The sequence below is a fragment of the Procambarus clarkii genome, chromosome 50 (assembly GCF_040958095.1).
Source record: "Procambarus clarkii isolate CNS0578487 chromosome 50, FALCON_Pclarkii_2.0, whole genome shotgun sequence".
In the NCBI taxonomy this organism is placed as follows: domain Eukaryota; kingdom Metazoa; phylum Arthropoda; class Malacostraca; order Decapoda; family Cambaridae; genus Procambarus; species Procambarus clarkii.
Genome location: NC_091199.1, coordinates 31,921,031 through 31,943,420, shown reverse-complemented (window position 1 = coordinate 31,943,420; position 22,390 = coordinate 31,921,031). Strand labels below are relative to the sequence as shown.

The 22,390-nt window shown below is 47.6% G+C and overlaps 1 protein-coding gene across 1 annotated transcript in view; it reads left to right on the top strand.

Annotated features, from left to right (window-relative positions):
• Positions 1 to 1,089: 1,089 nt before the first annotated feature.
• The window catches only part of LOC138351738 (uncharacterized), a 72,410-nt gene continuing 51,109 nt past the window's right edge, over positions 1,090 to 22,390 (top strand). The window contains exons 1-5 of the mRNA XM_069303765.1: positions 1,090 to 1,431; positions 1,624 to 1,810; positions 2,016 to 2,085; positions 7,775 to 8,523; positions 8,950 to 9,129. Coding sequence (XP_069159866.1) covers positions 1,090 to 1,431; positions 1,624 to 1,810; positions 2,016 to 2,085; positions 7,775 to 8,523; positions 8,950 to 9,129 — 1,528 coding nt within the window. The remainder of the gene's footprint in view (positions 1,432 to 1,623; positions 1,811 to 2,015; positions 2,086 to 7,774; positions 8,524 to 8,949; positions 9,130 to 22,390) is intronic.

The following is a 22,390-nucleotide window of genomic DNA, read 5'->3' as shown; positions in this document are numbered from 1 at the left end:
AGAGGAACTATGGCCCTCTTTATCCTCCTACTGTCAGATTGCAGAAGATTAGGTGCACTTGACCCGGGGGCAGACCACAGTACCAGGGTACCAATATGATGATCTGTCGAAAATATGAGAAATATCCAAGGGACAAAAGATGGTAAACACGAGTAATAACACGGAGGGAGAGATGACCAATTAAGAGTATGACTGAGGCCTACAGTCACCACGTAATCCAAAGTTGTCTCACCTTCACCATATGCTACTCTCGGAATGCACAATACACACAGCACCATATAAAAATGAAATTGAATATGAAAAATAGTAAAAGCTACGTTACCAAAGCCAAATACGCTTACCATAAATTACTACTTGGCACCAGTACCTGAGTGAAGCTCCTAGGGCAGGCCCCCACTTTATGTGACGGTAACGCGTTGGTGTTCGGCTGTTTCAAAAGCTAGGGGCATGGCCTCGTCACATAAAGAAAAAAAAAGAGAAAAGCTGGAACTTTCGTCTGTGGTAAGGTAATGGGAAGACACACAAAACACAAGTAAATTTAACAATGAAATTTTAATTATGTTAGAAAAGCAAAACATGAATAAAATTGGGCATAAAAATATAACAGGCAAATCGACAAACAAAATAATAAGAATAATCACTGGCAAATGAAAAGTTACGTTAAGACAAGTGAATAATAGCAAAGGAAATAATTAGTGCAGGAATATTGGCTTCAAGCTGCCACCTCCCTTAGTACACGTAAGCCAAGGCTTAGTCTACCAATGAGACGTGTCAACTGTGTGGAGCACTAGGATATTCTGCCTTCCCTAGGTCGCTGTAGCTCAGACATCAGCTTGTGGTGGCGGGTGGTGGGGCAGGTGCGAATGGGCACCAGCCAATCAGCGACAGGCAGGCGATGGACAAGCAGTTTGCCGGTTAACGGTGGCGGAGGCGAGCAGGTGCGCTGGTGCTGGATACGTTTTGCTCACTGGGCAAAACGTTGTTGTTGTACTTGTTGGATATATCTTCTATATTATTTGGTAATGGGACGTACTTTGGAGGGAAGAGCAGGCTCAATCTCTCTTGAAAGAGATTACCGTCACAGCTGAGATGCCCGGGCCTAGGTCAGCAAGGGATGTGCGCCGGTTTCTGGGAGCAGCCGGATACTTCCGCCGCCATATTGAGGGATTTGCTAGTATAACAGCGCCTTTAACTGACCTTGTAAAGAAGAATGCTAAATTTATGTGGACCTTAGAACACGATGAGGCTTATACTAAACTCAAAAGTCAATTAATTACCGCCCCAGTATTAGATGTGCCTGACTTTGATAAGGAGTGGGAGGTGCATACAGACGCTAGTGGTATTGCGATAGGAGGGTGCTTAATGCAGCGTGATTCAGAGAACCATCCTCACCCTGTGGCGTATTTCAGCAGAAAAGTGAAGGGACCGGAGGTTAGATACTCAGCAACAGACAAAGAAGCACTTGCTGTGGTTGAAAGTGTTCGTTATTTTGAGCCTTACCTATTCTAACGTCATTTTGTTATTTTCACAGATCACAGAGCTCTCACATACATATTTAAAAAGAAAACAAAGTGTCCCCGGATGTCCCGTTGGTTTCATGAGCTGTCAGCTCACTCGTTTCAGATCCTTTATAAGCCTGGACCATCTCACGTTGTGCCAGACACGTTGAGTAGGAACATCGCGTCAGTTAACGTAAATGTCAACATTGAAACTATTGCAAGTGATAAAATGAGAGAATTTCAAATGGGAGAACAGCGATGGAAGGAAATAATTGAATATTTGGAAGGTGGTAAATACCCTATGAAGAAAGGTAACTTTCCCCTGCAGCATTTTGACCTGCAGAAGGGTGTCCTATATTATGTTAACGACATGAAAGATCGTGCGGTTTACCAGTTAGTCATCCCCGACGTGTTAAGATCCTCAGCCGTGAAACTTGCACATGCATCTAAGATCGCGGGTCACCCTGGGGTCTTTAAGACCTATATGAGAGCTAAAACTTTATTCTATTTTCCTAGGATGTTATCTGATATCACTAAGTTTGTCAGCTCGTGTCCGAATTGTCAAAGGAGAAAAGGTACCCCTAAGGTACAGGCGCCACTACAAGAGTTCCCTGACATTTTTGAGCCTTTAGATCGAGTGGGAGCGGATTTGATTGATTTACATAGTAGTCATTCTGGTAATCGCTACGTGTTAGTGCTAGTGGACCATCTGTCCCGGTTCACTACTGTAGTGTTTGTGTGTTACTGAGGAAGTCTTGGTTGTAGGGTTGATGTAAAGTCATGACTTGGTTACTGACTTTAATACTTAATATGATTACATGACTAGTAGCTACCAAGCTTGGCAGGCGTCCTGTACGCTCTCTTGTTTACCTTCTCTCTCTGGCGTCTCAGCCGCCGCACATAGAAAACGGATGGTACCATTTTCTGTGAACATGACATCCCTCCATTTCTTTAAAAAGAATGAATACAGGATGTCTACCATGCTTGTAGCACAAAGCAAAGTTATTGACACAAAGTAAGTTATTAACATATCAAGAGATACTGCATACATTTAACATTAATTAAGCACACAAAGAATTTAAACAACTTAATCTTTTCCACAAAGGATTTCAATGTTAAAAATACATATGCAATGTTAAACAAACATGAAAGAAACTGTAATACAAAGTTACAAAATATTGAATGAGATATCTGCATTATTCAAACAATATTAAATTTAGTTTAGCACAATAAGTAAATACTTTTCATTACATAGGAACACAATTAATCATCAAATCGTGTAGGGCGTTTAACATGACGTTTAGGACGAGAGTCCTTAAATGCAATAACATCCCTTGATGAATTGTTTGTCGGGTTATAACTATTTTTTTCTTTTTCTTTTGCACGACTTTGCACTTCATCATTTTCTACACTAGTTGGAATCACTTTGAAATAAGCCATATTACGTGTTATACTATGATCTCTATTACTAGCTGTTACCATAGTTCCTTTTACACTAATCACTTTATATGGTTTTGTATCATACGGCATATCTAACTTTCCCTCTTTTTTCTTTTTAACGAGAACAGTGTCACCAACCTTTATGAACTGTTCCTTTGCACGTTGATCATGAGCAATTTTCATTTTGCCCTTGGCTAGTGCATCCTTCTGAGCGAGACGTTTATCCGTTACCTCGGCTGGCATGACGGGTAGTGCGATTCTCATAGGACGTCCAAATAAAAGTTCGCCAGGCGACTTGCCCAGTGTTCCATGTGGTGTTGCACGGTAGTTCCTGAGAAAAGCATACATAGCTTGTTTCCAGGATCGTCCTTCGGCATGAGCACAGCGTACCGCTTTCATGAGAGGTTGCATGAATCTCTCAACTTCTCCATTTGCTTGGGGATGTAGTGGCATCACACGGCGGTGTTTGAATCCAATATGCTCAGCAAAGTTGACAAAGTCTTGTCCATTGAATGGCGGTCCATTGTCCGTCTTGACAACTTCAGGAATGCCAAAGTTTGAAAAGATCTTGTCAAGTTTCGGGATGACGGCCTTTGCAGATGTGGAATTGATGATTTCTACTTCTGGATAACGTGAGTGATCATCAATGACTACCATCAAGTACTCTCCAGTTGGTAGTGGTCCGCAGAAGTCCATTGATACTTCCGTCCATGGTGCAGCAGGTAGTGGTGAAGGTTGTAGAGGTGTTGGTCTTGAAGTATCCACTGCAGCTTGGCAAGGGACACAGGCATCATGCATATCCTTTGCTTGACGATCAATGCCAAGAAACCACACCTTTTCTCGTAGCAGCTGTTTGGTCCTAACAAGACCTTGGTGTCCTTGATGTGCAAGCTTCAGAGCACGTTGCTGGAGAACAGCTGGAATCACGATACGAGTACCTCGCAGCACAGTGTCGCGTTGTTGCGTAACACTTAATTCTGTCTGGATGCGTTCAAGTGCTTTGAATGCATCTTGGTCAACTCCTGAGGGTGGGATGCGTGGAAACTTTTTCTTAGTCAATGCATCCACTGTTGCTTGCAGAGTTGGGTCCTCTAGGGTTGCAGTACGGATTTCATCAAGAGTAAGAGCCTTAGGGACTGCATCACAGGTTACAGAGTGTACATATTCCTCGGCAACTTGCTGATGCTTGGTGATGGTGAAACTGTTGGCAGGATGTCGACTGATGTAATCAGCGGGATTGCCTGCACCCGGCTTGTATTTCACCGTAAAGTTGTATGGTTGCAGACGAAGAGCCCATCTCTCAATGCGAGCTGGTGGTTTGGACTTTGGATTATTGAAGATGGTCTCCAACGGTTTGTGGTCAGTGACTATCGTGGTGAAGGGTGCACCAAGCAGATACACATTGAAGTGTTCACAGCCCCATACAAGAGCAAGAGCTTCCTTCTCTGTCTGACTGTATCGTTGCTCAACATCTGTGAGAGAACGGCTGGCGTAGGCAATTACTACTCTGGAATCTGGTTGACCAGGTTTGTGTTGGGCTAAAACAGCACCTAAACCAACAGGACTAGCATCCACCGTTAACTCAGTGTCCATTGATGGATCAAAGTATGCAGCAGTCGCATTCTCTACTAGTGCATCTTTCACAGCATCAAATGCATTTTGCTCGATATCGCTCCAGTACCATGATGCATTTTTCTTCAGGAGCTCACGTAGAGGCTTTGTAATGGTAGCAAAATCTGGAATGAAGCGAGAACAGTAGTTTGCCATTCCCAGAAAACTATGTACTTCAGTGGACGTTGAAGGAGGTGCAGCATTCTTGATGTCTGCAACATTCTTAGGATCTGGAGACAGACCTTTGTCACTAAGTACATGTCCAAAGAATTCAATTTTATGTTGATTGAACTCACACTTTGCTCGGCTTAGCGTCAAATTCTTTTCTCGTAAGCGTTGCAATGTTGCACGAAGAGCTTTGTCGTGTTCAGCTTGGGTACGGCCATAAACAATGATGTCATCAGACATGTTGTCAGCATTAGGTATGTCTTGCAATACCTGGCTGATGATGTGCTGGAATACCTCGGCAGCACTGTTAATACCAAAACTCAGGCGCTTGTACCTATACAGACCTCGATGTGTCGTAAACGTTGTGATGAAGCGACTCTCATCATCAAGTTCAAGCTGATGATAGCCCTTGTTTAAATCTAACTTGCTGAATACAGTTGCACCATTCAAGCGGTAGATCATATCATCTACAGTGGGTGTAGGATGGCGTTCACGCATTATTGCCTTGTTGGGAACACGCATGTCCACACAAATGCGTATCTCATCTGGATTCTTCGGCTTTGGTGGAGTGACAATTGGGCTTACCCATGGTGTTGGGCCTGTTACTGGTTCAATGATATCTAGTTCCATCAGCCTATCCAGTTCGGCATCGACTTTCTTGCGAGTATGGAATGGTTGTCGGCGATGTGGTTGGGCAACTGGAATTACATCTGGGTTGATATGCAGATGTACTTTGCTATCAGTATAACAACCTATGGATTTAAATCGATCAGAAAATTCAGCAACAATAGCATCAACATTGTTTGCAGATTCCACTGCTACAGTATTAGAAAGCTGAAGTAGCCCCAATTTGGTTGAAGTCTTGTAACTGAGTAAAGACTCCTTTGCATTCCTAACAACATGGAATGTAGTAATGAGCATTGCATTCTTTGACTTAATATCTGCAGTGAAAGTTCCAATCACTGGCAAGGCTACCTTTGAAACATAGGCAGTGGCTTTGCCATTATAGTTCTCAAGCTTTGGGAACTGTTTTTTAATTTTTTCATAGTGGCACTCAGCAATGGTGTCAATGTTTGATCCAGTGTCAATGAGAACCTTGAGACAAATACCAGCAATGTATACACATGTCTCTGGGTTGTTTGGAAGATCATTCCATTCTGTGATTGCTTGTACTCCATAAGTATAATCACATTCACTGTCATCTGAGACTGGTTGTAATGAAATGTTGTCTTGTATATTATTAACATTCTGGATATGAGGTGCAATATTGTGTTTACCACCTCGACCCCTATGACCTGATCCTCGTACAGTGCTTTTATTCATTGACTGTGGTTTTTTTAGTGCAGAACGACACATAGCACCAAAATGACCTAGTTTTCCACACTCATAGCACTTCTTACCTTGAGCAGGACAAACATTACCTTGGTGTGGGTAGTCTCCTCCACAATTGTAACATCTATTGTTGACACCCTCTGATGTGGGTCGTTGTGACTGCTTGAGTCTTGTTCCATGACTCCAGGTGTGATGTGGTTCTCGGCTCAATTTACTGTTTGGTTTGGCACGATATCTTCTTTGATTACGATGTCCTCCCTGAACCTTACGTACCTCATCACTGTTAGTAACAGTGGCAGAACCGTTATTAGCACTGCACTCCATGACACGAGCATCACGTGCAGCATCTTCCATTCGACGAGCCATATCCAGTATCTTGGTAAGAGAACTTTCATCATCAACAAGTTCTAGAGCTCTTCGACGGAGACGTGTAGATGTGCATGTTTCAATTATTTGCTGTTTGATTTCTTTGTCAACATCAGCAAACTCACAATGGGCTGCTAAACCCTGCAGACGTGTGTGGTATTGATCCACAGTTTCATTGGAGAGTTGTTTTGCTCTCCTGAAATGCATAATTTCCATAGCAGTATTTTGCCTTGGTTTGAAATGCTCTGTTAGTTTGGCTTTGGCAGTGTCATAATCTTTGGCACCACCAGTGTCTTTCAGTGTGTCAAAGATGTCACAAACTCTATCACCTGCATAATGAAGTAGAAAGGCACGCTTTCTTTCAGCACTTTTGATGTCAGAAACTATCAACAAATTTTCAAACCTTTTAAGCCATTTGACCCACCTCTGTGACAGGTTTGTCTGGTCACAGTCAGGATCAAATGCAGGAAACTGAGGTATATTTGCCATTTTTTACTGAATAAATGTAAACTTATCACTTAAATGTTCCTCAGAATATTAAACACTTACTGCACTGAATATGTTAGTCAAGAATTCACTGTAATTACTTTAATTTTGCAAAGCACACAAGCATTTTAATGCAAAAGTTCACAACAGTGCACAATATAGCAGCAACTGACTTCTTACCTAGCCATTGTGTACATGTGTTGTTCCTACTCACAGCAACACAGCAGTTGTCAGCAGTTGGTACAGCAGTCAGTTCAGTGTGATGAATTTTGTAGCACGAAGCGTCGTTTCGTAACCAAAACATCAGGTTTTGTACACATCAAAGCGTCGTTTCGTACACAACGTCGGCAGATTCCTCAGTACAGTTTCTTCAGCACAGCTTGGGTAGCACACAGCTTGGGTAGCACACAGCATCGTTTAGCACACAGCATTGGTTAGCACACAGCATCGGGTATGGCGCTCACAGCTTCTCTTCCTCCTCCAGGCAGCATGCTTCTCCCTTGTGTTTGAAACTGAACAAATACCTGCGTTCACAGTTCATCCTCGTCGCCAATGTGGTGTTTGCGTGTTACTGAGGAAGTCTTGGTTGTAGGGTTGATGTAAAGTCATGACTTGGTTACTGACTTTAATACTTAATATGATTACATGACTAGTAGCTACCAAGCTTGGCGGGCGTCCTGTACGCTCTCTTGTTTACCTTCTCTCTCTGGCGTCTCAGCCGCCGCACATAGAAAACGGATGGTACCATTTTCTGTGAACATGACAACTACCTTGGTTGCCCTTCCTCGTAAGGATGCGCAGACTTTTGCAGACGCTTTCTTAAGGTAATTTGTCACTGTGTTTGGACCATCTAAAGTATTTGTATCTGACAGAGGTCAAGAGTTCGTTGGTAACACTTTTAAAGAAGTTTGTAAAATTTTAGAAAATACAACAGCCCTCACGACTGCTTACCATCCGCAAGCAAACGGGATGACTGAAAGAACCAATCGTACAATTAAGGATATGCTAGCAATTCTTGCAGAGAAAGATGCTGCCACCTGGGATGAACAACTCCCCTATGTTCAACTAGCCTTGAACACTGCCATTCATCAGTCAATTAACACACAACCACTGCTGCTTTTCACGGGGCGCTCATGTAACTTCTCATCAGGTCTGCTTAACAGACACGAGGTTGTGTACGGTGAGGATTATCCTTCAGAAATCCTCTCTAAAATGAGAAATGCTTGGAGGATTGCTGCTGAGGCTTCTAAGACAGCGAGGAGCCGGTATGCGCACTATTATGATAAGAAGGTTCAACCGTTGACACTTAGAGAGGGAAGCTTGGTTATGAGGTTAAATGAAAAGGCGCCTGCCAATCAAAGTAGGAAGCTAGCACCTAGATGGCGTGGACCATATAGAGTAATTAAGAAGCTTGGACCAGTTAATTTTCTGATCAGGGGAATCTTTGATGACCAGAGTGACACAACTATTCATGTCAACAAATTTAAGTGTTACATTGCCAGGGAGGAACTGGAACTGCCTTCAGCGATTCCCATTCCTGACCCTTGTGAGTTGACTGACCCAGCTGGGCTTGTCCAGAATGGAGAGGAGGACCTTCTGTCAACTCTCATTGGTACCCAGGGTCAGCCTTGTCACCCTATGTTAACGAGGTCACGGGCGAGGCAGGGAGAGTTTCAGTAAGTTGTCTCCTCCCTTAGTAGTTTTTTTTTCATCAGAGTTTTTAAACTTGCAATTGTTTTGAGATTTTGTCATGGAATGTATTCAGAGAACATGCCTTACCGACCCTTGGGCTGTACCCTGTCACCTAAGCCCAGGGGAGAGTCCTTGCTTCCGCCAGTCGGAGTGTTATCCTGTCTTCCCCAGGTCTGCTTGTCCACACCGCTCTGTCCCCGGTACCAGCTACTCGTGAACCAACATTGAGGCCAGAGAGGTCACCCCTCTGGTACAGTGGAGAGGGGGTTACGTTACACCCCACCCCCCTCCCAACACTCCCGGTAACCCCTCCACTTGGTTACCTGGGACTGTGATAATGACACCATTCACCCAGCCGACACCTCCCTCCACACGAGGTTGTCCAGGCCAGAGTTCCTGCCAGCAGAGCACAGCTGTCCAGATGTCAACGTACCATGGTGGGCCCCAGTCTTGCAGTTCATCATCAGAGGCACCCACCTGCCTGCTGCGACACACCGTGCAGGCACACCGGAAGTGGTGGCACGAGTGGAGGCACGTAAGTGTGGTGCCCGAAGTAATTACGTGCAATATTGGCAAGTGCAGTGTTTGGTGCGATAAAGTGCAATATTGATGTAGAACAGTGCTCGGTGCGTTAAGTGCTAACGTGTAAGCGGTGTGTTAAGTGCTAAGTGTTCCATCTGTGACAATGGCAGAAAAAGCTACCATCGATGATCTGGACGATGTGCAGGCTTTTCTGAACAGAGTGGACTGTCTTGCCAGATTAAAATATCTGAGCAAACCAGAGCTTGTACTAGTGAGCGCCTACCTGGAGATCAAGATCCGTGCCAGTGATTCCCGTGTGGAGATCTTGTCCAAGGTTCACCGGCACCTGAAGGCAGAGGAGAAACAGGAAGGCGAGACTCCTAGTACAAAGGAAGGTGAGGAAATAGCTTCCATGGAAAAGGAAGATAAAGGTAGTGACATTGACAGTGATGCAGGAGAGCTGAATATAAGCTTGCTAACTGTCAAAATGCGTGCCTTGGAAATTAATCGAGAAATAGAATGGAAGAAATTAGAAATGGAAAGAGAAAGACAAGATAAAGAATTGGCGATGAGGCGTTTAGAATTAGAACGAGAAAGAGAGAGAGAAGAACGAGAAAGAGAAAGGGAAGAACGAGAAAGAGAAGAGAAACGAGAGAGAGAAGAACGAGAAAGAGAAGAGAAACGAGAGAGAGAAAAACGAGAAAGAGAAGAGAAACGAGAGAGAGAAAAACGAGAGAGAGAAAGAGAAGAACGAGAAAGAGAAGAGAGACGAGAGAGAGAAGAACGAGAAAGAGAAAGAGAAGAACGAGAAAGAGAGAGAGAAGAGCGAGAAAGGGAAGAAAAAGAAAGACAGAGACAACATGAACTAGAAGTATTGCGATTAGGCGGTGGTCGGAGGCCAACAACGGACACCAGCGGTTTCGATCCGGTAAGGAACATCAAAATGGTCCCCAAATTCAATGAGAGGGAAGTTTCGAAGTTTTTTGCAGCCTTCGAGAAAGTCGCTGCCTCTTTGGAGTGGCCAAGGGAGAATTGGGCCATCATGATACAGTCAGTCTTGACTGGGAAGGCCCAAATCGCTTACTCCACGTTATCCCTTGACGACTCCGGCGATTATGACAAGGTGAAGAAGGTTGTGCTCATGGCGTACCAATTGGTACCTGAGGCATACAGACAGAAGTTCGAAACCTGAAAAAGACCTCAGAGCACACGTTCACCGAATTCGCCACAATCAAGGAGCGACTTTTTCAGGAGTGGTGTGCCTCTCGGAAGGTGGAGACCAAAGAAGACCTCGAGCAGCTTATACTGCTAGAGGACTTCAAGGATTGTTTGTCTGGAGACCTGAAGACGTACTTAGAGGAACAGCAGGTAGAGACCTTGAGTGCAGCAGCCACAATGGCTGAGGAATACATCCTGACGCATAGGCCTTCTGCTAGGTACGTCCCAAGGCATTACCAACGCCGGTTTGATAAACCTCAGGACGAAGAAGAGACCCCCGTCCCACGAAGCGCTAAGAAGACGCCCCCAAGTAGCCCTCGAAGGATGAGTCCGAGCAGTCCGAAACACCGGAGCCCGAGGAGGAATATGGTGTGCTGGACTTGTGGGCAGAAAGGGCATGTAGCTGCTATGTGCCAAGGCAGAAGAGGTGGTGGCGCACGAAGGGAGGTGATGTTGATGAGCTGTGTTACACCACCAGCAGGAAGCCAGTCGACGACGACGCAGGAAGAACCCAGATTGTTTTCCCCTCACACTTCAGGCGGGTATGTATCGAGTGATCATACTGGTAGATCAGTTGTAGTGCTCAGAGATAGTGGAGCAGCCCAGTCCCTGATCGTGAAGAGCTCGTTACCCGAGGGAGTAAGTGTGGATGGGAGACAAAAGGTTGTCCTGGTTGGGTTTCCAAGGACGCGGTACATCGCCCCCTTAGTGCCAGTACATCTCGATTCGCCTTATTTCAGCGGCACTTGCGAGTTGGCAGTAGTCGATACCCTCCCTGTGGCTGGGATTGACGTGATACTAGCCAACGACTTGGTGACAGATTGGAGCATCAATCTTCCCAAGGTCGCGGACGAGTCAGCCAGAACAACAAGGTCGGAGGTGACAGCAGGCAGTGGTAATATCCAGGTAAAGACAGACCCGGATTTAAACATGTTTAATTTGTCCTCTCACCCGCAGATCGACAGTATTCTAACAGTGTCTCCTGATTCTTCTCCCGATGAGGAACATGCGGTTACGATAGCAGAGGTAACTGAGCAGGAAGAGAGGCCTTGTGTGCAGGCACCCACGGTTACCAACGAGTCTGGAGCGAAGGCAGATGAGTACTTGCGGTATGGCATTGTACAGCGGTCATCGAACCGGCCAGAGATTCCCCAGACGTCGGAGGTATGTGAGGTATGTGCGAAGGTTCTAGAGCCCTCTTCGATCCAAACCAGGCTAATGGATGTTGCCAGCTATGGACATTACAAGCTCAGAAAGCTTATCCCTCAGTTTACCAAATGTTTCCTACCGGTATTTTGTTTTGTTCTCGTATGTGTTCTCTGTGTTCTCAGTAAGGATCAGTGGACGACCCGAAGGATGATGGCTCCCTTGAACATCGTGAAGAGATCCCAGGGATTAGAGACGTGCACTATGAGTGTTGCAGTCGAAGAAGGGACCTGGAAGGTGATGGTTGATACAGGAGGTACGAGAGATGATAATGTGAGTGACTGTTTCCGACAGGTTGACACCCCCCCCCCCCCCCCCCGCGTGACTGCTGAGCCTCAATGCAGCGTTATGTGGAACGTTGGTCGACCTGACGGTGGCAGAGCGAATGCCATCTGCGGCGTACGAACAGCCCCGTTGGGACTAGGTGTGGACCTAGTAGAGTATGCTGTAAGTACTGTTTTACCCTCTGTCGCTGTCACTCTGAATTATCAGACCCCTGTATTCCAGGTTCCTGTCTCCCTGAAGGACCATCGGACCGGTACCAGAAATGCCGTCTATGATCAGCCATCATCGGTGCCACGACACAGGGAAGTGTCGAGTCGCCCCTCATCGTGTCTACACCGATCCTTACTCGAGAGAAGTGAGATGATCCCCCTGCTTGCCATCGCAGAGGTGGTGTGGAAAATTACGTCAGGCAGGTCATCGCCTGCCATTTTCAAGGTCCCTTTGTGCCAGGGTTTTTCCTCAGTACAGTTCTGTGGACGAGACAGCCTCGCCGTTCCAGTATTTAAAGCATGTGAGTCCATTTGGAGTGGTGTCGCCGTACTAATTTGGTTTGTGTCTCTTTTAATAGAACCCCAAACCAAATTATTTTTGGTGGGGAGGTGTTACGAACCCGGATCCAGCGTCCGAGCCCGGAGCAGTGACGACCGCGCCATCTGTGGGTCAGCTCCCGAAACCCCCTCCAAACGGACGACGACACCTGGTGAGGACGACGTGTACTGGCCTCGAGGGCCAGTTTCCAGTCCGGTTCAGCACTCAACACAGCCGCTGCTGACCTCTGGTGAGGTGGTGCTCAGACACCAGCGCCATCTATGGAGTGGATAGGTGGGCGTTTGTGTCTGAGCCTGTAAGTGAGGTGCCTTGGTGTGTCCCAATTATTGATGACGTGTCTGCTTACAGAGTCGACCTGGGACTGCTGTGATGGAAGTTGAGTCAGTCTACCCGAGGCAGCCGTCCCCAGACCTTGTGCTTTGCTGTAGCAGCTGTGAAGTCGCTTCCCGGAAGAACACTGTGGTGTTACCCTGCCAGTGGAGTGGCAGTAGAAGGATCGTCATACCCGGGACCGACTGCTGGAGAAGATTATCCACTGGGGTACTGAGGACAGGAGAGTGATTTGTGATATCACACAAGGCTCCTGTCTAGTGCGTTACCCCAATATCGCCCGTGGAGTGGCCTGACCAGCCTTGCTGATCCGGAACCTGCCAGCAGACTTGCTGGACGTGTGGTTGACGGCCTCCATGGCGGTGTCCCCAGTGGACCTGTGTTTTGGCTGACCTGTGGCCAGGGTAGGCTCAGCATTCTCAGTGGATTCCTTGTGAGGCCACGAAGAAGCACCGAGGATTTAGCACCGAGAGCCTGTGTCCAGAGTCTTCAGCAGAAGACTACAGTGTATTTTCCCCTGTAAATAAGTGTTAATACCCCTCCCCCTGTGTTACTTTTATATATTATTTATTGGTGTTGGAAATCATTATATTATATTAAGTTTTTGCCTTTATTTCCCTTCCCCTTTAAGTTACTAGCGTCACGGATCACATCCCTTGAAAGCCACTACTGGCTTGGGGTCGGATACAACTTCCTCTAACAACATCAGAGTAAGAACCCCGTTGCGTCACGAGAGGGCCGTAACAAATGTGACACAAGCAACGCCTGTACAGTGATGGGTCCCAAGAGCTGAAGTCGGGATCCACCTGGCCTGCCGCCACGCCACCCTCGACTCAACACCTGCACCTGCTTACTTCTGTTGGCAAGACATCCTTGACGTCACACTCTCTGCCTTGCTGTCACGACTCCTGCTATGTAGCTGCTGTCACTCATCATTAACCGTCGGCTTCAAGCAGCTGGATGTGAGATGTGCTTGTTTACATCTCTCCTAACACCGTTCACCTGTGACCGGCCAAGTCCCCGGCCGCTGTCACTCGCCGCTGCTCTTCACACCACCACCTTCCAGCAGTTGGGCAGCTTGACGAGGAGTCTGTCACCAGTAGACTCGCTCTGTCACCAGATGTACCCCCAGAGCTGTTGCAAGAAGATCTCAGGGTATATGCAGGCATCATCGACGGGCAGACGCTGGACCAACATCAGGTCTCCAACATCGGGTCTCCAACATCGTCACCAACATCAGGTCTTCAACATCAGGACTCCAACATCAGATCACCACGCGAGAGTATAACGGATGCACGATAGAAAACGCGTATATCAACACGAACATTGATGTGTCAAGATTTACGAATGATGGTTCAGAGAAATGTCACTATTATTAACGGTGTCAAATAGTTTTGTCTAATCGGGTTAAAAGTGTAACATTTATGGGGATGTAAAGTCACTAGGCCTAGAAAAAGTGGTCCTAGACAGTGTTCTTAGCTAGATGACTTGGGTCTCTAGCACAAACTTTATCTTGGAATTTATTACTATTTTATTTCATGTATGTATCTATGTGATAAGTCTGTCCTGGTGATGAGTGTCCAGGTTTCCTGTTTGGTACCCGTGTATGGGTACATAATTTTTTATATTTACATTCCTTTATATTTCATTAAAATGTTGTAATGTTAAGTAATGTTTCTGCTGTGGTAAGAGGTACTTACTTTCAGTGTGTGCAGGGTGCATGCAGATTGACCCTGGCACTATTGTCTTGTGCGGTATATGGATTGGCCCACAAGTGTCCTGTTAACGTACGGTTCTGTTGCAGAGTTTTCTGTCTATTGTTGTATTTTTACCATGTTTTATAACTTGTATAACTCTTAGGTTTGGTTGTGGGTCATGACGTACCCAGCAGATGTTTGGGGTATGCCCATTTAGGTATAATGTTTCCTGTTATTTTTAATTAGTTAGATTTAAATGTTAAAGTAGGAATATTATATATATTTTTTTCATGTTCGTGATCATTTTATTTGGTACGTTTTGTTCTTCAAACCTTCTGAGGAAGACTTGCTAGCCTGCCTAGTGTGCAGGCAGGATATGTCATTGTTTCATAGTATTCTGTAGTGTCATGTATTGTAATTCAGGGTTGTATTATGTAGCCTTGTGTCATTACTTGTATTTTGGCACTATATTACTTTTAGTTACTTGTAATTTTCCGGTTCCATTAGGAATTTTTTTTTTTAATTTTTTGTCATGCTAGTTTTAAGGCGATTTTTGTTTTGGTCTTCCAGCCTTCGGGGGAAGCCTTGCTGGACTGCCTCGGGCGCAGTCGGGATTTCCATTTTTTTTCATTGATATAGGTTATTGTCATATTAGGATATCGGAATTGTATCATGTGTGAGGGTATCATTGCTTGTACTTTTGCCAAGATTTTTTTTGTACTTTTGTTTCTTTCATTGTACAATAATGTGTTGTTCTTACTGGAGTGTAACTGTATAATGTACTTTGCATCATGTTAATTTAGTTAGCTTACTTTTATTCATTATGTCACTGGCAATTTTTTTTTTTCTTTTAGGGTTAGTTGTGGTATTTTGGATGAGTTAGGATAAGACAAAATTGGGCTTAATTATCATACACCCGATTTTGTCTTAACTCCAGGGAAAGGGAGCTGTAACACCCAGGACCTCCCCCCCCCTTAGAGTTCACACCCAGGGAAGCCTTCTCCAAGAGGTCAGCCCAGATGACCTCCGGATTATCTTGTATGTTGATTAAAAATTCCTGGGTTAGTCTTAGTCAGCATAGTTTCAAGTATGTAATATATCATGATACTCTGGTCAAACATTGCAAGGGAATTAGACCCCAGATTCTTATGTGTAAACATCCATGGATCTCCCACTTTTGGCCAGGTCAGCCCCCTCCCCGCTCAGCTCGTTGTCGCCGTCTGGGGGCTTAGTGGGCGGCTGTCGGAGTGTGATGCTCCTTGGGACAGTCCTCTGTCCTTTTCTAGCCTTGTGCTCCTGCTGCCGTCCTCTCCAATTCTGCTGGGCATCTTTTCCTTTTCCTTCTGTTTCGTTTTCCCCCCCCCTCTTCTCCTATCTGCTTGCCGTTTCCTGCCGACCTTTTGCTCGTTCTGGTTCTTCCCTTGGACTTCTTCTACTTTGACGCCCGGGTGCTTGAGGAGGCATACTCTTGCACCCGTAGAACTGCAGTACCCGACGTCGAGAGCGAGGGGAACCTTTTATTGTCAATCCCCACTTCGTCACTGAACCCGATCTCGACGGACTGTCGGTTTCTTAAGGTGGCGTTTGTGGGGCGTATACTCACGACGCACCCCTAGGAGGCCCCGACAAGATCGGCGATAGCTTCTTGTTGGGTGTCCTGCCTCTAATTGTGGCTCCATGGTGGGTGTGGGGGCACATTCGTGAGTGAATTCGTAATTTCGTCAAGATGATAACCCCTGTTTCGGCTGCTTCTGGCTTACCTTTTCAGGCTCGTGGGGAGGGCGACCAAGCCCCCGAGTCGGTCCGTATTGGAAGACCGGGCTCTGTAGCCTCCGCTGCATTGGGCCCCGACCTTGCTCCTCCTTTGGCCTCTCTGACTCCTTCCCCTGGCTCCCCTCCCTCCTCTGTGGTTGGGTCGAGCCCCAGGCCCCCAGTGGTGACTACCTCGTCCCCTGGCGCGGCTCCTTCTCTAGTTGTAACTACTGCGCCTTTTAACCCCTCTCTCTCTGGGGGTTCTCACCGCCGTTCTCGTCACGGCCGCCCTCGCTCGATTCCTTCCAGTTCTGCTACCTATCTAGCCTTGTTTGGTCCCGCTTCGTGGGCCAAATATTTTGATCTCCTCCCTCTTGATTCTGCGCCTCCTGACGATTTCTCCCTTCATCGACATCTCATTGATTCCGTGGATGCCTCCATTACTTTTAACCCCACTCGTCTCGGTTCGCGTGTCGTTGCTGCTCCTTCTCAGGATGCTGCTTCCCGCTTGGCTGCCTTATCCTGCCTTGGCGAGACCCCCGTTCGGGTCTCGAAGAACGTTCAGTTGAATGCCAGTGTTGGCACTATTTTGCTCCCGCCCCATGTTGCGACCGGTGTTCGGGACCTACGCGACTGCCACGACGATATTCGACATATCCTCGCTGCCCAGGGCCATTCTATTCTCCAGGTGGACACGTTTACTCGTCCCCCTCGTGGTAGTCGCCGTCAACCCCTCCGGGTTGTGAAGATTACCTTTGATGGTAGGACCCTTCCACCCTCTGTCATTCTTGCTGGTGCCAGGTGCTCTGTCCAGGAGTACATTCCTTCTCCTCGGCTCTGCAACAAGTGCTGGAGGTTTGGGCATGGTGCCCTCCGCTGCTCCGGGACTGTCTCTCTCTGTCCTTTGTGTGGTGGCGAAGGTCACTCTAAGTCGGAGTGCGCTTGTCCCCAGGCTCGTTGCCTCAACTGCGGTGAGGCCCATCCTACCTTCTCCCGTGCGTGTGTCCATTACAAGCTTGAGGCAGCCGTCCTCAACTTGAAGCACCGGGAGCGTTTATCTTTTCCTGAGGCGAGGCGCCAGGTTCGCTGGCTCCCGCCTTATGCTAATATCTCTTATGCTCGCGTGTTGCGCTCTTCCTCTCCTCGTCCTTCCCGCCTTCCTCAGACTCACAACCGTTTCCAGGCCTTGGACCCTGGTGCGCCCACTGCCCCCTCCTCTGTCCCTTTGGGTTCTCTCCCGAAGGATCCTCCTCCTGGTCCTCTGTCTGGGGTTCCCCTTCCTTCTACCCGGTCTGTCGTGTCTTCTGTGTCTCCTTCCTCGTCCCCCTCTGATCCTCCTTCCCATCCTCTTCCTCCATCTATCGGCTCTCCCCGCCGCCTGTCGGTGCGGGCGGATGTCCATCGCTCTCCTAACGGCCGTCGTGTGTGCTCTCGTTCGGCTTCTCCTGTTGAGACACTGGAATCCGTTGCCCGGTACGTAGTTGCTGGGACACCGGTCTCTTTAAGTCAGAAGCGTAAGCCTGGCTCCTCTCCTTCCTCTTCCCCGGCGGGTAAGAAGGCTTCGCTTTCTTCCTCAGCTCCTCCTTCTGGCTCTGTTGCTCCTTCCACTCCCGTTTCAGTGCTTGCGCCCCCTGTTCCCGCTATGGAGGTTTCTTTGGCCCCTGCTTCCCTTTCGGTTGCTGCTCTTGCTGGGGTGCGCTCCTCTCTTTCTACTCCCCCTCTTCCTGCTGCTGTCCTTGACTGCTCCTCTCCGTTGTCTCCTCCTCCTCCTCCTCCTCCTCCTCCTCCGGACCCTGCCCGCCCACCTCTGATCTGTTCTCCCGTTTCCTTCCCTCCGTCTTTGCTCAGTTTACCCATGCCCCCTAACCCTGACTTTGCTGACCCTGATCCCGACCCTGATATTCTTTAACGTGCTCTGTTGGTCTTTCGCCTTTGTTTCTTCCTTGTTCTCTGTTTTTGTCCTTTCTCTTCTCGTCGTTGTCCATTCTTCAATGGAACGTTCGAGGTTATTACGCCAATTTCCTCGAACTCCAACTTCTGGTTTCGCGGTTTTCGCCCCTTTGTGTCTGTCTCCAGGAGCCGATGCTTGGTGCTCGTCCTGGTCGTTTTCGTGGCTATTCCTTTCTCTCCCCCCCCCCAGCCATTGCTGAGGCTTCTAATTCTTCTGCTCTCTTGATTCGGGCTGATGTTCCCTTTGTTCCTTTACTTTTTCCTTCGCCTCTCCATTGTTCTGCTGCTCGTATCTTTGTGGGGAAATGGTACACAGTTTGTTCCATTTATCTCCCCCCGAGTGTCCCGCTCTCTCTTCCTGATTTGAAACACCTCCTAGACTCCTTGCCGGAGCCTGTGCTCCTGCTGGGTGACTTCAATTGTCGTCATTCTCTTTGGGGTGACGTTCTGACTAATACCCGGGGTCGCCTCCTTGAGCCGTTTCTCCTCTCTTCTTCCCTGTCTCTTCTGAATTCTGGTGAGCCCACTCATTTGGACTCTCGAACTCGTACCCTTTCTTGTCTTGATCTTTCTCTCTGCTCTTCTTCTCTTTACTTAGATTTCACATGGCAGGTTCTTGATGACCTCCATGGAAGTGATCATTTCCCCATCCTTGTTTCCTTTTTCTCTTTTCGCCCTTCCCTCTCTTTCCCTAGGTGGCAGTTTGCTAAGGCGGACTGGACCCTATTTTCCCTCAGTGCTACTCTCTCTGACCTCTCCCTTCTGCCCCTCTCTCGCGCTCTCCTCCTTTTTCATGACACTGTCTTCGACGCTGCCCTCCGCTCTATTCCTCGCTCTTCCTCTCGGGGTCCACGGAAGTGCGTTCCCTGGTGGAATGCGGACTGTGCTCGGGCTGTCCGCTGTAAGCGTGCAGCCTGGAAGAAGCACCGCCGTAGGCAGACGACCGATTCTTTTCTTTTCCTTCGGAAAGCGAGTGCGGTGGCCCGTAGGGCCATCCGTACGGCTAAACGTGAATGTTGGGCATCTTATGTCTCGACAATTACGTCCGAAACCCCTCTGGCCCAGATCTGGAAGCGTATCCGCAAGATAGCGGGTAAGTTCGTTCCCGATGTTTCACCGGTCCTTCACCTCCATGATACTCTTGTGGCGGACCCGTTGCAGGTCGCTTCCGAACTGGGTTCCCACTTTTCTTCTGTTAGCTCTGGTCTTCATCTTCCCCAATCTTTCCTTCTTCGTAAACCTGTCCTTGAGTCTCGTCCTTTAGATTTCTGCACTCATCTTCAGCTTCCCTATAATGATCCCTTCTCTCTCTCTGAACTTCGTTCTGCCCTGGCCCTCTGCGGTTCTACGGCGGCGGGCTCCGATGGTATTCATTATGAGATGCTTCGCCATCTCCCTCCGAGCACGTCTCAGTATTTACTGAGTCTGTATAATCGGATCTGGGAGTCGTCGTCAGTCCCTGAGGACTGGCTCGATGCCGTTGTCCTCCCTGTTCGCAAACCGGGGTCTCTGGGTACTTCCCCTAAGGACTTTCGCCCTATTGCTCTCACAAGTTGTGTCTGCAAACTCTTTGAACGTATGGTTAACGTTCGTCTGATGTGGTTCCTGGAACACCATCACCTCCTCTCCCCTTCTCAATTTGGTTTCCGCAAGTGCCGCAGCACGACAGATGTCCTGGTGAACTTGGAGGTCTATATACGTACTGCTTTTGCTGCGAAGACCTCCGTTGTTGCCGTCCTTTTTGACCTAGAAAAGGCTTACGACACCACTTGGCGTTATCATATCCTATCTCAACTTCATTTTTTTGGCCTTCGTGGTCATCTCCCTCTCTTTCTCCGCAGCTTCCTCTCTCGTCGTTCCTTTCGGGTGCGCCTTGGTACCGCTCTCTCTCCCTCTTTTCAGCAATACGAAGGTGTGCCCCAGGGTAGTGTTCTGAGCACTACTCTTTTTCTGGTTGCCCTCAATGGTCTTCTTTCCTCTCTTCCTTCTGGTGTCTTCTCCGCTCTCTATGTCGATGATCTTACCCTTTGTTGTCAGGGTGATGATTCGCCTCTCCTTCAACGCCGGCTTCAACTTGCGATTGATGCCGTGTCGTCTTGGGCCACAGGTCATGGCTTCAAGTTCTCTACTTCTAAGACTTGTGCCATGACTTTTACGCGGAAACGGGTTGTTCTTCGTCCCTCTTTGTCACTTTATGGTCATCCCCTTGAATACAAAGATTCCGCGAAGCTTTTGGGGTTATTCCTTGACACTCGTTTGTCTTGGTCTCCCCATATCTCTTACCTCCGTGTTGAGTGCTCTAAGTCCCTTACCCTCCTTCGGGTCTTGTCCCATACTTCTTGGGGGGCAGATAGGCGCACTCTCCTTGCTTTACATTCCTCTCTCGTCCTGTTTAAGCTCGATTATGGTTGCCCTGCTTACTCGTCTGCTTCTCCTTCTACTCTTCGCCGTCTTGATGCTTTGCACCATACTGGGTTGCGCCTCAGTTCTGGTGCCTTTCGTTCGACTCCCGTCCTTAGCTTGTATGTTGACACTGGCTTCCTGTCTCTCCAGGACCGCCGTGATCGCTACTGTCTTCGCTATCTTGCGCGGTCCTTGCAACATCCTTCCTCTCGTCTCTGTCGTGCTTTAACTTTTACCCCTCCTGCGGTTCCTGTTCCTCTTCACCACCTCCCTCTTTCTGTCCGGTTATCTCGCCTGCAGGATTCTCTTTCCGTTCGTATTTCTGATGTTTCTCCTCGTGTTGTTCCTTCTTTGCCCCCGTGGAGGGTCCCTCTTCCGCGGTTTTGTACATCCTTGACTCGTATCACTAAAGCTTTTACCCCTCCTACAGTTCTAAAACGCCTTTTCCTCGAGCACTTTTCTTCTCACTCCCGCTCCGTTTCTGTCTTCACCGATGGGTCTAAGTCAGCGGACGGTGTTGGCTACTCTGTTGTTTTTCCTGATCGCACTTATATGTGTCGCTTGCCTCCGGAGACTAGCATCTTTACAGCGGAACTTTATGCTATTCTCTATGCTCTTCGTCTCCTGCTTTCTCGTTGTCAGTCTTCCTTTGTGGTTGTTGTTGACTCTCGTAGTGCCCTCATGGCTCTCGGGTGCTTTAATCCAGTTCATCCGGTAGTTGTCGAGATCCAGCATTGGCTGTTTCTCGTTCACAGTAAATTTAAGTCGGTTGAGTTTTGTTGGGTTCCCAGCCATATTGGCGTGTCTTTAAATGAGCGTGCGGATGCTGCCGCTAAGGAAGCTGTCCGCTCTTGTCCCATCTCTCGTAAAGGCATTCCGTATTCCGACTTTTACCCGGTTATCCATTCCTCAGTCCTTACCCGTTGGCAGGCTTCTTGGTTGTCTGTTACTGGTAACAAGCTACGTACTCTTAAATGTTGTGTTTCCTCGTGGCCGTCCTCCTTCCACCGTAACCGGCGGTGGGAAACAGCTCTAGCGAGGTTGCGTATTGGCCATACTCGCTTAACCCATGGTCACTTGATGGAGCGCCGCCCTGCTCCTTATTGTCCTAGTTGCATTGTCCCTCTTACGGTCGTGCATGTCCTTCTTGAATGTCCTGACTTCCAGGACGAGCGTGTGTCTTGCTTTCCGACCGCCCCTCGCGGTCACCTGTCCCTCGATAGAATTCTTGGTGACTCGGATACTTTTGATATCGTTCGCCTTATGCGTTTTTGTTCTCGTATTGGCATCCTTGGTGATATTTAGCGCCCTCTGATTATTTTGCGTATTTGATGGTGCTACATAGCCTTCCCGGTTTGGTGCCTTCTTTTGATAATTACTTACTACTTGGCCAGGTCAGAGGTCAGTCACACACGTAATTAATAACTCCTCTCTTGAAGAGTGTATGGTGAATGTCAAACAAGCTTATTGAAATATTGTTTAAGTTCTTGTGCACATGTGGCCCGACCCCCCCTAGCAATTCTGATGTAGGTAGCAACAGACAGTCTCCCCCTCCCTCCTGTTGAGTTGTATATAGTGGTCCTGTAGAGACTTAGTTGGGACAGAGTGCCGGACACTGGGGCCCAGAGAGGTTGTGGAGAACATCGGGAGGTGACAGAAGGAGAGACAGAGATCTTAAGGTAATGTGTGTGGTCTCTGAGGTTTTGTTCCATTTCCAAATTTCTTAACTTTTTGCCAGTGTTAGAGTAGGATTTATAAGTGGTGATTGACATAATTTTGGTCTCAATGAACTCGTGTTAAATTTCCCGTCTGTGTCAATTGTTGAATCCTCTTAGCCTTTTGGATATAGTGGCTGACAACCGTTTTCATAATTAATGACAGTCA